This window comes from Balaenoptera ricei, chromosome 14, assembly GCF_028023285.1.
Source record: "Balaenoptera ricei isolate mBalRic1 chromosome 14, mBalRic1.hap2, whole genome shotgun sequence".
Taxonomy (NCBI): domain Eukaryota; kingdom Metazoa; phylum Chordata; class Mammalia; order Artiodactyla; family Balaenopteridae; genus Balaenoptera; species Balaenoptera ricei.
The window spans coordinates 7,497,775-7,514,092 of NC_082652.1; the positions used below are offsets into that span (position 1 = coordinate 7,497,775).

A 16,318-nucleotide genomic window follows, 5' to 3' on the forward strand; every position below is an offset into this window, starting at 1 on the left:
GACCTGGCACAAGGATTGTTCCATAAATGGTAGCACGATAACTAAACATGAATTTGCTTAGATCTAAACCATTGCTTTAAAGTACCTGTAATTTTCAAATTTAAGAAGACCGCGGCGAGGTTAACTTATGCTGACTCCTGGGTGCTTCACACGAAGACATCTATTGTTTAATACAGAAGATCGCAAACTTTTGGGTTGTAGCACCTCTTTACACTCTTAAAAATTATTGAGGACCCCAAAAAACTTTTTAAGGAGATATCTATCAATATTTACCATATAAGAAATTAAACAGAAAAGTTTAAAATACAAGAGCATATAAAAGTGCACATACCATCAGCCTTTAGAGCGATGATATTACCACATCATGAAGCCTCTGAAAACCCAGTATACTCTCTTGAGAGAATATGGATGGAAAGAACAATTTTGTATTTTTGCTATAAATAGTTTTAATCTCATGGACTCCCTGAAAGGGTCTCAAGAGACCCTTGGGAGTCCATGGGCCATACTTTGAGAAACAGCAGTACAATAAACCGTGATAAATTATTTCTTCTTTACACACTTTGAGATAATACAGTTGAGAGTTAAATCTGCCGGTGTGTTAATTTCAAGTTTTCACAAAGAGATCCTCACATCTACCCAATTTCCTATTTGATGAAATTTATCAGTTAACCCTGACAGCCCTTCTATTTACAAAATCTTTTCACGTTAGGAAGGCCCTAGAGCCAAAATAAAATAATTAATTTCAAATCTGAAGACAGTTAATCAGTTCAAAGTTAACAGAAATTAATTTTCAAGAAAAAGTGAACTACCTAGAATGAAACTATATAGAAAAAAAAAATTAAGACATTATGAAGTAGACAGTAATCTTTTGGGCCAGTTTCTATCGACAATTTGCTGTCTTTCGCAATATTTTGAGACACTGTGGTGCCTCAGTTTCCTCATCTGTAAAGGAGAATTATAACAGTACCCTCCCTGGGGATCTACTGTGACAAATAACACATGCAAAGCCCCATGTCTAGTACATGGTAAGTACTGAGTAAATGACAGCTACTGTTAGCCATCATTCCGGGCCACCAGAGTTAAATAAATAATCTATAAAGATACCGTAAACCAAAATGGTTTTTTAAAAAGGCATAAACTAGAATACAATTAAAAAGGAGAGAACAGTTCCTTAAAAAGTTAAACATAGGGGGGCTTCCCTGGTGGCGCAGTGGTTGAGAATCTGCCTGCCAATGCAGGGGACACGGGTTCGAGCCCTGGTCTGGGAAGATCCCACATACCGCGGAGCAGCTGGGCCCGTGAGCCACAATTACTGAGCCTGCGCGTCTGGAGCCTGTGCTCCGCAGCAAGAGAGGCCGCGATAGTGAGAGGCCCGCGCACTGCGATGAAGAGTGGCCCCTGCTTGCCACAACTAGAGAAAGCCCTCGCACAGAAACGAAGACCCAACACAGCCATAAATAAATAAATAAATAAATAAAAATTGAAAAAAAGGGAAAAAACTTTAAAAAAAAAAAAAAAAAAAAAAAAAAGTTAAACATAGAATTACCATATGACTCAGCAATTCCTCTCCTGGGTATATACCCAAAGGAACTGAAAGCAGGAAGTTAACAGATATTTGTACGTCCATGTCCAATGCAGCATTATTCACAGTAGCCCCAAAGTGGAAACAACCCAAGTGTCCATCAAGAGATAAATAAACAAAAATGTGGTAGAGCCAGACAGTGGAATACTATTCAGCCAGAGACAGGAAGGAAGTTCTATACATCCTACAACATGGATGAACATTATACTAAATGAAAAAAGCTAGACACAAAAGGACAAATGTTTTATGATTCCACTTTAAATGAAATTTATGAAATAGGAAAATTCATAGAGATAAAAAGTAGATTAGAGGTTACAAGTGGCTGCGGGGAGAGAGGAATGGGGAGTTATTGCTTAACAGGTGCAAAGTTTCTGCTTGAGGGGATGAAAAGTAGATACTGGTGATGGTGATGGTTGTACTGCACTGTGAATGGAGTCAATACCACTGAATTGTAAATAGAAAAATGGTTAAAATGGCAAATTTTACATTGTATGTACTTTACCATGATTTAAACAATCAATAATGCAATACACCCAAAACCACTGAATTATACACTTCAAAGAGATGAAATGTATGGTACGTGAATTATATTACATTAAAGCTGCTTTAAAAAAGAGAGACAGAAAGAGGAAAACCCAGTATATCTGAAGTCTCTGAAGGCTAGTGCAGATGGTTTTAAGAAGGAGGAACTGATCTATGTCAAATGCACTGATGAATCAAGTAATTATGTTCAACATGGCTTAACATCTTTACCTGTAAGCTAGCAACAGTTTTAAATTGTTTCAAGGTTTCTTCCCATTCATCCTTCTTCTGCAGATTGTCTGTAATTAAATTTTTAAAAGTTATAGCATACATCCAAATTCTGATATTATCAGAATTTTTAAAAGCTAAAATTTTAATTCGCTTTGGTTTTCTCCTCTCAAGTCTTCAGTAGTTCTTTTCAGATTCTGACAGAAGACAATTTAAGTACAAAAAGAAATCTAATTATTCTTTCTGAAGGTAGAAAAGAGAAGTTTGTTGGTTACAAGACAAATGGCAATTTTTCTGAAATAAATTACAGATTTTTTTTTCCCCAAGAGAATTACTTTGTTAATTGTTTTAAATTCAAGGTTAAATGGGTTTTTTCCCAATCATAACCAAGTGATAAGTGAGCAATGTGAGTAAAAAGTGCAAGGCACCAAAGAAATCTAGTCTAGCATTAAACAGTCACTGAAGCATATACACAAATGATGAGTTGATCTTACATGCTTCTGCTCTTACACTACTAATCAAAAGAATAAGGCAAGAAAGCCTTTTCATGAAGAAAAGTGTGTGGGATCAAAAAAGACAATCAGAGGCAGGAAAACTGTGGGTCAGGATGGGAGATGTCACTGATGCCCTCTTCTGAAAAGGATCAGCTTTAGAACTAAACCAAGAGGAGCGAACAGAGATGGAAACTACCTTTCTGAATGTCACACAGTAATTTAAGAACGTCTACTGATGTCTTCGCTACAGACAGTCTCCAGGCCTTGTCCTAAAAAGAAAAATGCAAAATGAAGTCCCTTTCTTGTATTTGCCATTGTATATGTAGTGCATACATAGACAAATAAATAAAAAGCACCGAATCAGAATAAACAATAGATATGGCTTAAGAGTTGAGAGGTCTGTGTTACAGGGAGTTGGGCAGCCAAAGAATGGATCATAATTAAATAATATATAAGCTAAACATGAAAAATACCCATATGGACTCTTGGATATATGATTTAGAAATACTATAGAACATGCAAATCTCCCAAATCACCTTTCAGATACACTATAATTAACAGGCATTTGGGTTTTGTTTTTTTAACAGCTTTTACTTATTATTTGAGAAAAAATCTGGAAAGGATCTCTGGAAAAGTTAAAAAGAACTGAACTTGTTTAGTACAGAAATCAGAAGTCTAAGAAAGAATCATCCTCAAGACTGACAAAAAAAAAAAAAATCTTTTTTTTTTTAAAGATAAGAAAAACCAAAGAGGGAAAAGCTTTAATTGAAAGACTTGGTATGTGTAAAATGCTTAGCAAGGGCCGGGTCCATACAAAGTACTCAAACATTTTGACTACGGGCTGCAGTTGAAGCTGGTGGTTGAGAACACAGACAGTTTGAAATGAGACTCTGCCACTTTCCAAATACCCCTGGGAAAGCCACTAATTTTAAAATTTTAGTTTCTAAACTCAATCAAAAGGAGCTAACAATAGGGCCTCCTTCACAACTTTGTTCACAGTTTTATTGTGAGGAAGAAATGGACAATCCATTTGAAGTATTTAACCTAATGCCTAGTGGGCAATAAGAGGATAATAAATTTTAGGTGTTAAAAAAAAATCATTTCCCTAAAGGTAAAAAATGATTGAAGTGCACCACTGAGAGAGGCTGGGAGGTAAGTATCTTCAAAGGTTTAAAAAACTCAACTACCCTGGATAAATTAGGTTTTCAGTTCCTTATCTCTCTACCGTGAATTGACTCTCTGGAAATCGTTTCTAAGTTTCAACGTTCTGTTCTCAGATTAGATTTACGTTGGTTCTGTGGCTGACATTACTTGAGAGTAATGACTATGTCCCATACAATGCAAAACACTGTCTACACTTCAAGGCATTACGGAAAATTCTTTATGTATAACAGATACTTCAGTTAATCCTTTTGATCTGCAGATCCTAGATTATTCACTGTGGGCTCAAAGCCACTGCTACAAAGCAGCTGTATTTGTTTGTTTGTTTTTCTATATGGTAAATTTTCTATATAGTAAATAGGAATTTTAATGTTAGGCCATTCTAGCAGTGAGAAGAGCAAATACTCATATTTGTAAGTCTGTCTTTTCTATCCTGTTGATAAATATCCATAAAACTTGGATTTATCTACATTTTATTTAGTGAAAATCTCACCTCATTAGAATTATCTGGTTCTTCCTGTAATGCCAGTCGTGCCCATATGATTACTCTTCCTGCAGTTTTCTGAGCTTCAGCAGGAGGCAAAGACCTCAACAGAAGGATACAGTCTTCACCCTGTAAACAGAGTTTGAAAGGAAGAAAAAACAGCTGCTACCTGCAAAGGATGATTTGGATTTACCTCTTACTTTTCTATTTAAAGATGAAAAGACATCATTTTGAAAAAGACATTATGGTTCCATGGTTTAAAAATCTGAAAATTCTGTTCTGGATGACAGCAAACAGAAAAAGTAAATTAAAACACTACCCTTTGTATTTTATAATTCTTAGGTATGCCTGTAGTTTTAGAATTATATAAAAATAAAGACACTTAAAAACACAAAAAGTTGTGACTTTCTGTCTAAATTAAATAAAATTAAAAAAAAATTAAAAAAAAAAAAAATCCAAAAAGGACTCAGAGGCAAAGAATATACAAATCAATTTTCACTGCAAAGTAAAGGAGCTGTTACAGTGGAGGATTACTGGACTGAATGTCAATATTATGACATAGTATGAGTGTGTTTCATGTTTGGTAATTGCAATCATTGTTGCTTTTGTTGTGGTCATCCATGTACAATGCTTGGTGTCAGTCTATTTATCTCTTGTAAAAATAAAATAGTGTGTGTGTGAAAATAAATAAATAAATAAATAAATAAATAAAAACACAAAAAGAAAACCCACCTCCTATTCTGGAAACAAAGGGTCCTACGCATATGTAAAACATGAGTCTGAGTTTTGTTAACTACCAAAGACTATGAAAGCTCATTAGGTATTCACAAAATACTTAAAACAAAACAAAACAGAACTATATATATATATAGGCCAATCTAACATCCAATGTTGGTATAACTTTATTTTGTGCTTGTCTATTTGGATAATTTGATAGTTAAATCTTTAAAAGCTCAAAACAAACCAACCAACCATATAAAAGTACAATATAAAATTTTCACACCTTTTCTCTATCAAACAGGTCAATAATCCTTAGACTGTAGATTTCGTCTTTAGGCAACATATATGCTTCGGCCACCTTTAAAGCATCTTCTAAAGAAGATGGGACATCTTGTTTGAGAATGTATCTTACCACCCTCTGAAATAGAGACAATACACATTTCTTTGTTATGAAATCTCACAGAGAGCCCAGAAATCATTTGTTCATATAATTAAAACAATGCAGCAAACTCTAAACTGTATGAAAAATTAAAACATGATTTGCATTCTGAATTTAATGACAGTCCTTTCACCCTTCTTTTTTTCCCCTTAGCTTTACTGAGGTTTAATTGACAAATAAAAATTACATATATTTAAGGCGTACAACATGATGGTATAATATATTCCTTCAGCTTCTTAATTTACTGTCTGTTGTCTTTACTACTCTAACAACCAATCAAACACTCTCTTATCATTCTATCTAACAAAAGGGAAGCGGCGAAGAACCTAGCTCTATTAATCTTAAAGAATATAAAATCCGGTTAAATTTCCCATGTTGCTCTGGAAGTGGAGCAAAGGCGTTAAAACATTCAATTATTGTACTTACCATTATTTCCTTGCTTAAGAGATTCACCTCCCTTATTCCATAGCCTCGTAAAAGTTTTTTCATCTCCATTAGTTTGTAACTCTCCTGTAATAACTTGACTCTAAAAGTAAATTTATTGATATTAACATAGACTGTCTTTTTTTATGAAATACTAAGGGACACAGTAAAGGATAGAAAAACATATATGAATTTCAACTCAAAACATGAAGTTTATCCAACACCAGAAAAGCTGTTTGGTACAGTGTAATCTTACTTGGGATGGTCCATCTCTAAGTGCTGTTTCACTAGCTGCTCCACAGCTGCACTCCAGGGGACCACTGCTGCATACATTATCTTGAGCACAGCATCAAATATGAGCTATCAAGACACACACACTGACAGTGAATAGCCCTCGGATTTACTTTTCATGCAAATTAATGATGAAGCCTAATCTACAGCAGGGATCTTGCATCTACTGGATGGAAGCTTGAGAATATTTCATCTTCTGACTGCAAAAGCATATATGTCTTCCAATATTCACACATAAAGGGCAATTTTATTATTTAGAAAAATTCAGAAGAGTATTTTCTCTGCTGAAAGTTAAATCATATAGCTCTATTAACTTTCTATAGACTGTGCTTAAAAATATTCTCCATGATTTTATTCACATTTTATAATGGTGACTAATAACAGTGTGAAGTCAAAATAAAGGCATATGATAAACATATTTTAAAATGTCTCTATGTTTGTAAAACCATAGAAATGCCTGAAAATATATGCATCCAACCGTCCATGTGGGTTTTTCTGGGGGTGGGAATGAGAAGACTTTCACTTTTTATTTTCATAGGAAAAAAGGATTGAGTGGTTTTTATTTTCTTTTTATTCTTTTTTCCTATTACACAAATTCTCCCTAACAAATATATGTTGCTTTTGTGACCAGAAAAAAAGTTTTAAGAAAGGATGCAATGCTCAAAAGGCAAATCTATATGATCACTATTTACTTACATCTGTGTCAGATAAACATCCTATTACTGCCATAGCTTTTGCTTCCCATGCTGTATCAAAGAGTGAGGTGAACTTTGAGCTACATCTCTTCAATAAATCCTAAAATGGGATAAACATTTTTTTAAATTTAAAACTCTCACTAAAATACCCACACACACATATGTAAACATAGATAAATAGCTTTTATGGATGCATAAAAAACCAAAAACTTCTACTTAGCCATGAATGCTGAACAATGGTCAACAAGTGCAAAATTGCCAAAACCTTGGCCTTCAGTTTTACATGGTACAGAAAACTTTGTTCATGCTCTATTATTTCACAACAACCATTTGGAGAAAGTCCTATTATTATCTCATTGTGCTCAAGGTGACCAGTCAGTTAGTAGCAGAGTTAACCCACATTCTTAACCAATACAATATGCTGCGTCAATCCTAATGGTAAAGCATGACATTCCGTAAAGAGTTAAACATTTAATACAATGACGCACTGCACAGATCCAGAAAAAAAGACTAGAGCTAAAGAAGAAGTTACCTCTATGTACAGAAGGAGAAGTTCCTCCTCCTGTAAGTCATGTTCCCTCATGTAAACTCTGATAAACTTCTCGAAGACGGAAGGAATAAGCTCGGGGGCCAGCACTTTATCAAACATTCGGAATACAATGGTGGTTGTGTCCTCCTGGATGTCGAAATAAAGACGGCATAAATGCAAACTCTAGCTGTGTTGGCTATGACAAAATAGTAATAATTCTGATAAATCTAGACTTCTACCTTCTCAAAATCAGAGAGGGCCAATTTGCAGTTGTATTTCCTATGCAGTGTGATTAACTCTCGCAGGTTATTTACCAAAGTCCTTAACTGACAAACTTCCTCCATGTTTTGATGATCCTTATAAAACAAAAGTGTTGAAGTTGTTAAGGATATGAAATAAAAGTGTGAGAGGGAAATACAAAATAAGAGGAAACTGCAACTTATGCCTTTAAATTTTGTAGACGTTTAAGCAAAATTAACTAGTACTAATTAACAGATCAGAATCCAATAGAAATCTAAAAGAAATTTTCTTTCTTAAAAAAATAGAAAAAACTATTAATATTAGTGTAATATTTTTTCAGAACCCCAATATACTTAGGTACACAAACATCATTTAGATAATCCTCAATGTTCCATCCAAATAGACCACGAACAGATACAAAGCGATGACATTTCCTAAAGTTATATACAAGGAACAGAATTTTCAATTGATAAAAGGCAATTAGGGAAAAGACAAAGTACTGTTTTATAGCAAGAGGAAAAGCTCTTCTGTGGAAAAACATATAAAATGATCAATATACATTGTACATTATAACATGTATTGATTATATAACATCAATATACTGCTTGAAACTTACAGAAAAAATTCCCATCTTATTCTTAACAGCACAAAATCAGTAAGTATAATTAATAACAAGAATCTGCTATATCAGAAAGTAGGAGGAAATTTATTATTTATTTTTGGGCTCCAGAAACTTCAGGAATAAATGTAATTTCATAATGTATGTATGATGTTACAAAAGGTCATACCTTCCGGTCCTTAAGTACTTTAAACTTCAGAGTTGAGGTTATACTGAGATGTCTCAACATGTTAGTTTGTAAACTAAATTATGGTACCCCAACAAACTTTTTTAAAATATAAGAATGCATTTTTTTTTCAATATAATGAATGCTTTCTAGTTTAGAAATCTGAAGGGAAAAATAAATGAACTTAAGAAATTTAGAAGCCAAATGATAAATTCAGTTCATTAACCTCAAATTAACATCATATATAACATCAATATTCCTGATTTTAGTTCTCTTTCTAGCATTGCTATTTTATTCAGTCAGTCAGAAAGTCCCAGAATTTTTTCAATTTGATCTTTTAAAAAATTCTTTGGTACTTAAGCCATTATGACTATTGGAATGCCTAAGAAATGCAATCAAAACTAGAAGTAGTTTACTACTTTAAATAAAAGAAGTAAACCTGATTGATAGAGCCTTTGAAAACTAATCCTAATATGTTACTAAGTTTTGCCCTTTTAAAGGACTGTGAAATGTTACTAATGCATAAAATCCCAATTAGACTACTTAGGAGTATGTTTATATATTCTTTCCCTTTTGGTTGGCTCAATAGAGAAAAACAGTGCATTAAGACAGGTTCAAGTTTTAATAGAAACATAAGGAAGAAAAAAACCTAATTTTCCTTTTTGTGGATTTTAAAAGTACACAACAAAAGAACATACAAAAAGAATATTTAAGAAGTGAATATGTGTCTAAATACACACAGACAAACCCTTCAATATAAATTAAATGTTTTATTACTAAAAATTTGTTTTTCATATCATACCAAGGAACTCCAATGCCAAGAGGACGCCAATCCTAACTCATCTGGTTTTTCTGCTGTAAAAAATACCTCTGCCAGTTGAAGCCCATTTTCTGGCCAGTTTGCCTTTAAAAAAATATTAGAGACCATTAAAAACAACGTTTTATGCCATGGGGAGTACTGGAAATGCCTTTTCAGTGTGCTAATTATACTGGTATTACCTTATCAGTTAGTTCAAGGTTCCTGGCTGCTTGTTCCAACCATTTTGCAAGAACTTTCTGAAATAGATATATCATAAAAAGTATTGATATGAATAAATAATCACTGAAATAATTTAAAACCTCCATCGTAGTCTTTCAAGAGACACTAAAATGAACTAACTGGTGTTAGCATGACTTAATCTTCAATGATATAATGTAAAAAATAGAATCATCAAGAGTAAAAACACTGGGCTTCCCTGGTGGCGCAGTGGTTGAGAGTCTGCCTGCTAATGCAGGGGACGCGGGTTCGAGCCCTGGTCTGGGAAGATCCCACATGCCGCGGAGCAACTGGCCCCGTGAGCCACAATTACCGAGCCTGCGCGTCTGGAGCCTGTTCTCTGCAACAAGAGAGGCCGCGATAGTGTAAGGCCCGCGCACCGCGATGAGGAGTGGCCCCCGCTTGCCGCAACTAGAGAAAGCCCTCGCACAGAAACGAAGACCCAACACAGCCATAAATAAATAAATAAATAAATTAAAAAAAAAAAAAAAAAAAGAGTAAAAACACTGAGGGAAACTTACCTGTCCTTCAGGTACAGTCCTTCTCACAAATGGGATCACATCATTTTTAAGCCATGGACAAAGCTTTTGCAAAGAGACTGGTGTAGAAATTGAGTTGAGCAAGTTCTCAAGCATTTTCACATCAAATCTGCTTTCAAAGTTTGCCTAAATCGTACAGAGCGAGAAACTAAGATTTATCCAACAAATTTAAACCGATAGCCTCCCAAGAGGGAAAGACCTATTAGAAAGTCATTTCAAGAAATATTTTACTGTGTTTCCCTGGTGGTGCAGTGGTTAAGAATCCACCTGCCAATGCAGGGGACACGGGTTCGAGCCCTGGCCCGGGAAGATCCCACATGCCGCGGAGCAACTAAGCCCGTGTGCCACAACTACTGAGCCTGCACTCTAGAGCCCACGAGCCACAACTACTGAGCTCACACACCGCATCTACTGAAGCCCGTGCGCTCCAGAGCCCGTGCTCCGCAACAAGAGAAGCCTGCGCACTGCGATGAAGAGTAGCCCCGGCTCGCCGCAACTAGAGAAAGCCTGTGCGCAGCGACGAAGACCCAACATAGCCAAAAATAATAAATAAATAAAAATAAAATAAATTTATTAAAAAAAAAATTTTACTGATGTAACGACCCTTAAAGGTGATTTACTCTGTGCTAATGATTCAAGTTGGTAGCCACAAATCCCGTGAAACCTCATGGCAGCGAGTATTAGTTAATATATTAGAGGCAGAGGAACAGGCAGAGATGGCATTCTAGGGAAAACTTAACTAGAGGTGACAGTACAAACCCTAACAAGCATGTGTCTTTAATAGCATCACACCCAGATACTGAGCTTTGGACCTAATATTCTATATCAACATTAAGGAGATTCGGAGCAGCAATTATAATGGGCAATCCTTTTCCACAATCTGAGCTGCAACAGGACTACCCTCTCCACCATTCCTACATAAGAAAGCCCATCAACAAACTGCTTAATAAAATGTTACCTCTTGACCTAAGTTTAGGAGCTAACTAGACTCTGAATGATGAGATAACATAAGTTTATATTTTATGTATAATATTTCCTGAGTTAATATCATCAGAGGATAGTTTTCTCTGGGACAGGTCATATTTTATCAAATCGTCTGAAAACACCCCATTGCCCAGTCACTCCTGCCACCCTATTAGTTTCCAACACTGATTCAATCACCTCTCACAGGAGCTATAAAGCCATTAAGAAAAAAATGCAAAACAAATTACCCGATGTCTCAGCCAAAGGTACTGTGCACAAACAAGGTTTCCTTCTCTTAGCTGTAAAAAAATATCCTTAAGGTCATCTTCATTATTCAGAAATTCAATCCAAGAACTACCCCTGCAAAGTCAAAGAGAGGAAAGAAGTTAGTAGTCAAAAAATATATATTAAGGTTATATGTTACAATTAGATATCATTATGCATTTTAACTAGGTTTTTTTTTTTCCTCAGAGTTAAAAAAAGAATCAAAGATTATACAGTGAAAAGTAAGTTTCCTTCTTATCCCAGACCTATAGAACTCCTGTATCTCCCCCAGAAGTTATAGCTCTCCTTGTAGGTCCTTCCTGAGATAATCATTACATATACAAGCAACTATTTTTAACTTTAAAATGAATGAGAGTTTTTTATGTATACTATTTGTACTTAAAAAAATTCATTTTATATTATCTCGGCAGCTTGTACCAAATGAGCACATATAGATATTATTCTTTTTAAGGACTACATATTAGTCCATGGCATGGATTTACTATAATTTAACTAGACACCCACAGTTGAACATTAGGGTTACTTCTAGTCTTTTGCTATAACCAACAAAGCTGTAGTGACTACCCAGTCCTAATTAAAGCCCAGAAATAGATGATGAATACGTCCTTAAAATGATAAAAAGACAAAACCCTATAAGCCTGTATCATGCTTAAATGATAAAACAAAATAAGCATTTTCACTAATATCAGGAACAAGTGAAAGATGCCTATTTACCACCATTATTTAATAATGTTCTACATGGGACTTCCCTGGCAGTCCAGTGGTTAAGACTTCACCTTCCAATGCAGCGGGTGTGGGTTCGATCCCTGGTCTGGGAGCTAAGATCCCACATGCCTCATGGCCAAAAAACCAAAACATAAAACAGAAGCAATATTGTAACAAATTCAATAAAGACTTAAAAAAAAAAAAAGGCCCACATCAAAAAAAAACAAAAACAAAAACGTTCTACAAGTACCAGCCGAAATTAGGCAAGGAAAAAAAATGAGGAAAAAAATGAAGCAAAATTATCATTATTTGCATATATAATTATATACTTGGAAAAAACAAGACCAATTGAAATATTACGACAAGTGAAAAAGGAGTTCAATAAGGTAGCTGGTTTAAAAGTAATTTTTAAAAATCAATAGCTTCTATATCCTTTTGAAAATACAATGGAGAAAAGTCCCATTTATAAAAGTAGGAAGAAAGATAAAATTAACAAAAAAATGTAAAAAATCTATATGAAGACAACTGAGTAGATACCACTCAGGAACATAAAAAAAAGGATAGAATGAGTAGGAAGACACATACTGCCCTTAAATATTGATATGAAGACTTGATATTGTAAAGATACTGATTCTCCCCAAATTGATTTTAGGTTCAGCACATTCCCAATAAAAATAAATAATAAAAAATCCAATAAAAATAAGATTTTTAAAAAACTGGATAAGCTGATTCTGACTCCAAGTGTCATACAGAAAAGAGTAGCTGCCCAAATTCTGAAAAATAAGAAAAGTATAGTAGGACTAGTCTACCAGTTAATAGGACACTTTAAAGCTACATTAATTAAAACTATTTGATACTGGTGAATGAATAGAGAGATGAGATCAAGTGAATACAATTATATTGCAGAAACTTAAATACACGTGAGAATTTTAGCATGTGATTAAGGTAACATTTCAATGAGCAGTGAAAAGGTAGAATGTTTAATGATAGTATCGGGATAACTGTATAGCCATAAGGAGAAAAAATAAAGCTTCCTTCATTGTTAGTTTATCATGATAAATAAATTTGCCTTAGCTTTAAGGTAACTAGATCTCATATTTGTCAATAACGATATTCTTGGTGCACATGTTAGTATATCTAACAGGATTAATTTCCAGAAGTGGATTGTTAAGGCAAAAGGTACGTTTATTTAAATCTGCCTTCCAAATGTATCAGTTCCAATGGATGATGTAGAAGTGCCTAAAGCTTAGCAGAAAAGATAACATTTTCCATCATTGGACCCCCCAGAAACACAAATTCACTCAAAGCAATGCTATATCTTTCATAACATTCCTAACTTAAATCTAATTCATAATCCAGAATTCAAAATGGGGAATGCACATACCTGAATTTTTCTGGTCCAAATGCTCCATAAAAAGTAGTCAACTTTGCATGAGCCCTTAGCACCTAAAAAGAAATAACTTGACAGTCTGAATGTTGTGTGCAATAATATTAAAATAAAAAACACCAAAAATTAGGCATTCTGTTTCAGAAGTCTTGTACATATTCTCGTTTTATCCCATATTACAGGCCAATTCCCATAAATATGACTGCCTTAACTTAGCACAAAACAAAAAAACTTGAAATAACGGAAATATTTCCAATCACACTCAATGCAATAAACCTGCAAAGAAGAGGAAGGTATTTGTACATTAATTGTAGGTGTCTTTCAAAATCAATCAGTTTTCCCACTGATTTATAAATATGCCCTTATGGTAAAACCTAGCTGGATTATACTAAACATTTACTTTGAGATAAGAATTAAAAAATATATAGATGGTCCCTGACATGCAACAGTTCAACTTAAGATTTTTCGACTTTATGATGGTGGAAAGGCAAAACTCATTCAAGTAGAAACCATACTTAGAATTTTGCTCTTTTCCTGGGTTAGCAATGATATATAGGACGATTCTCCCCCGTGATGCTGGCAGCAGCAAGGAGCTGCAGCTCCCAGTCAGCCACATAATCACAAACAACCGATATCCTTACAACCATTCTGTTTCTTCACTTTCAGTACAGTATTCAATACATTACATGAGCTATTTGACAGTTTATTATAAAACAGGCTTTGAGTCAGATGACTTTGCCCAACTCTAGGCTAATATAAGTGCTCTGAGCACATTTAAGGTAGGTGAAGCCAAGCTGTCATGTTCAGTAGGTTAGGTGTATTAAGTGCATTTTTTTTTTTGAAAAACATTTTTTATTGAAGTATAGTTGATGTACAATATGGTGATTCACAATTTTTAGAGGTAATACCCCAATTATGGTTACTATAAGATATTGGCTATATTCCCTGTGTTGTACAATATATCCTTGCAGATAATTTTTTTAATTTTATTTTTAAAATTTAATTTAATTTATTTTTTATACAGCAGGTTCTTTTCAGTTATCTATTTATACATATTAGCGTATACATGTCAATCCCAGTCTCCCAATTCATCCCACCGGAACCACCCCCCCCTGAAGTGAATTTTTGACTTGCGGTATTTTCAGCTTAACAGTGGGTTGGTCAGGATGTAACCCCATCATAAGCTGAGGAAGATCTGTACGTACACGTGCACGCACATATATTTTTGGCACCATCATAGCTATCATCACAGTTTACAATTATTTGAAATAGCAGGCACTATGTAAAATGATTTATAGGAAATATTTCATCTGACCTCAAAATAACCCATAAGTACTATTATTATTCCCATTTTGCAATAAGGAAAAAAATGTATTAATATAACTTGCTCTTGAAAAAATACAGACCTGTCTTGAATTCAAAAGTATATTGTAACAGTATATTCACTCCCAAATTAACCTATAAACCCAATGTAATTACCTCTTTTAAGCCATCAGAATAGATAGGAACAGCTTTATCTTCTTTCTTCAAAAGCTAAGATGAATAAGAAACACGGTTAGAGTATCGGCTATACTAGGTTTTTCATGAAAGAAGATGGATTTCCTGTGAATTAAAGGAAAAAATCATCTTTCAAAATTAAATTGCACTGAACTCTGAGATGAACAATGAACAATTAAGAAGTTACATATCTTAAAAATAATGCATTTTATGAAAACAGCTCACATTTTGCCCATCGGTTACACCGTGATTTTAAGGTATATAACTAGCAATGGTACTCATTTACAGGTGAGTGAGGGGAACAATCTATAGCAAAAATGGCATCATTTGGAAGAGCAAAAAAAATGTACTTTAAAAAAGGTCTATGGGAAAAATCATTGTTTTTTGCAAATTACTTCTTTTGCATAAGACAAACTAACATGCACAGAGGTCAGAAACACTTACCCTGGTTTTGGCATAATTCAGCATTTCCTGGGTCGTTTCATAGGTTATCCATTGAGCCTCCAAGCAGTAATTCACCACAAATTCATCATCCTGTTTCATAAATGCCAGACATGGTAAGGCAACGTAATGTTGATCAATCCATCAATCTGAATCCTCTAGTATACGACAGGGAAAACATACCTGGATTTTATGCAGATTTTCCTTAGCTTCATCTACAAGTTTTTGCCATTTGGTCTGCTCACTGGTGTCCAGAGAACTCAAAGCTAGTTTCTCCAATATATCATTTGATTTTACTTTGTAAACAAGCTGTAATATAAACATGCCACATCAAGAAACTTGAAGCAAAATAATGCCTGTGGATGAAATCTTACGCTGTATGCTAAAAAAAAAATGTGAATATTCATGTGGTTCAAGAATAAGCATTAAAGAAGGTAACACTTAGATAACTGAAAGGTAACCCAGATTACAAAGTGTTATGGAAACCATTTCTACTGAGTCCTCACTAAATGTGACCAGCAGTGTACTAAGAGCTTTATGTGAATTATCTCAGTTAATGCTCATAAAAACCTAAGTAAGCATTTGCACCTCATCATAACCCTATGGGGTAAATACTAAGATCCCTATTTTACAATCAAGAAAACTGAAGCTCAAGAGAGGGTTAAGTAATGTGTCTGAAATTTTGCTGTTCAGAAGTGAATGGAGGGCTTCCCTGGTGGCGCAGTGGTTAAGAATCCGCCTGCCAATGCAGGGTACATGGATTTGATCCCTGGCCGGGGAAGATGCCACATGCCGCAGAGCAACGAAGCCCGTGCGCCACAACTACTGAGCCTGCGCTCTACAGCCCATGAGCCACAACTACTGAGCCCGCG

The 16,318-nt window shown here is 34.7% G+C and overlaps 1 protein-coding gene across 1 annotated transcript in view; it reads right to left on the bottom strand.

The window, feature by feature from the left end:
* The window catches only part of KNTC1 (kinetochore associated 1), a 67,938-nt gene that overhangs the window by 31,256 nt on the left and 20,364 nt on the right, over positions 1-16,318 (bottom strand). Inside the window, exons 17-33 of the mRNA XM_059893724.1 lie at positions 15,630-15,755; positions 15,450-15,539; positions 14,988-15,041; positions 13,506-13,567; positions 11,380-11,491; positions 10,151-10,294; positions 9,593-9,649; positions 9,396-9,497; positions 7,808-7,924; positions 7,572-7,715; positions 7,041-7,139; positions 6,310-6,413; positions 6,057-6,156; positions 5,475-5,609; positions 4,481-4,600; positions 3,023-3,095; positions 2,336-2,403 (exon numbers count right to left, since the gene is read on the bottom strand). Of these exons, the coding sequence (XP_059749707.1) occupies positions 2,336-2,403; positions 3,023-3,095; positions 4,481-4,600; positions 5,475-5,609; positions 6,057-6,156; positions 6,310-6,413; positions 7,041-7,139; positions 7,572-7,715; positions 7,808-7,924; positions 9,396-9,497; positions 9,593-9,649; positions 10,151-10,294; positions 11,380-11,491; positions 13,506-13,567; positions 14,988-15,041; positions 15,450-15,539; positions 15,630-15,755 (1,707 nt within the window). The remainder of the gene's footprint in view (positions 1-2,335; positions 2,404-3,022; positions 3,096-4,480; positions 4,601-5,474; positions 5,610-6,056; positions 6,157-6,309; positions 6,414-7,040; positions 7,140-7,571; positions 7,716-7,807; positions 7,925-9,395; positions 9,498-9,592; positions 9,650-10,150; positions 10,295-11,379; positions 11,492-13,505; positions 13,568-14,987; positions 15,042-15,449; positions 15,540-15,629; positions 15,756-16,318) is intronic.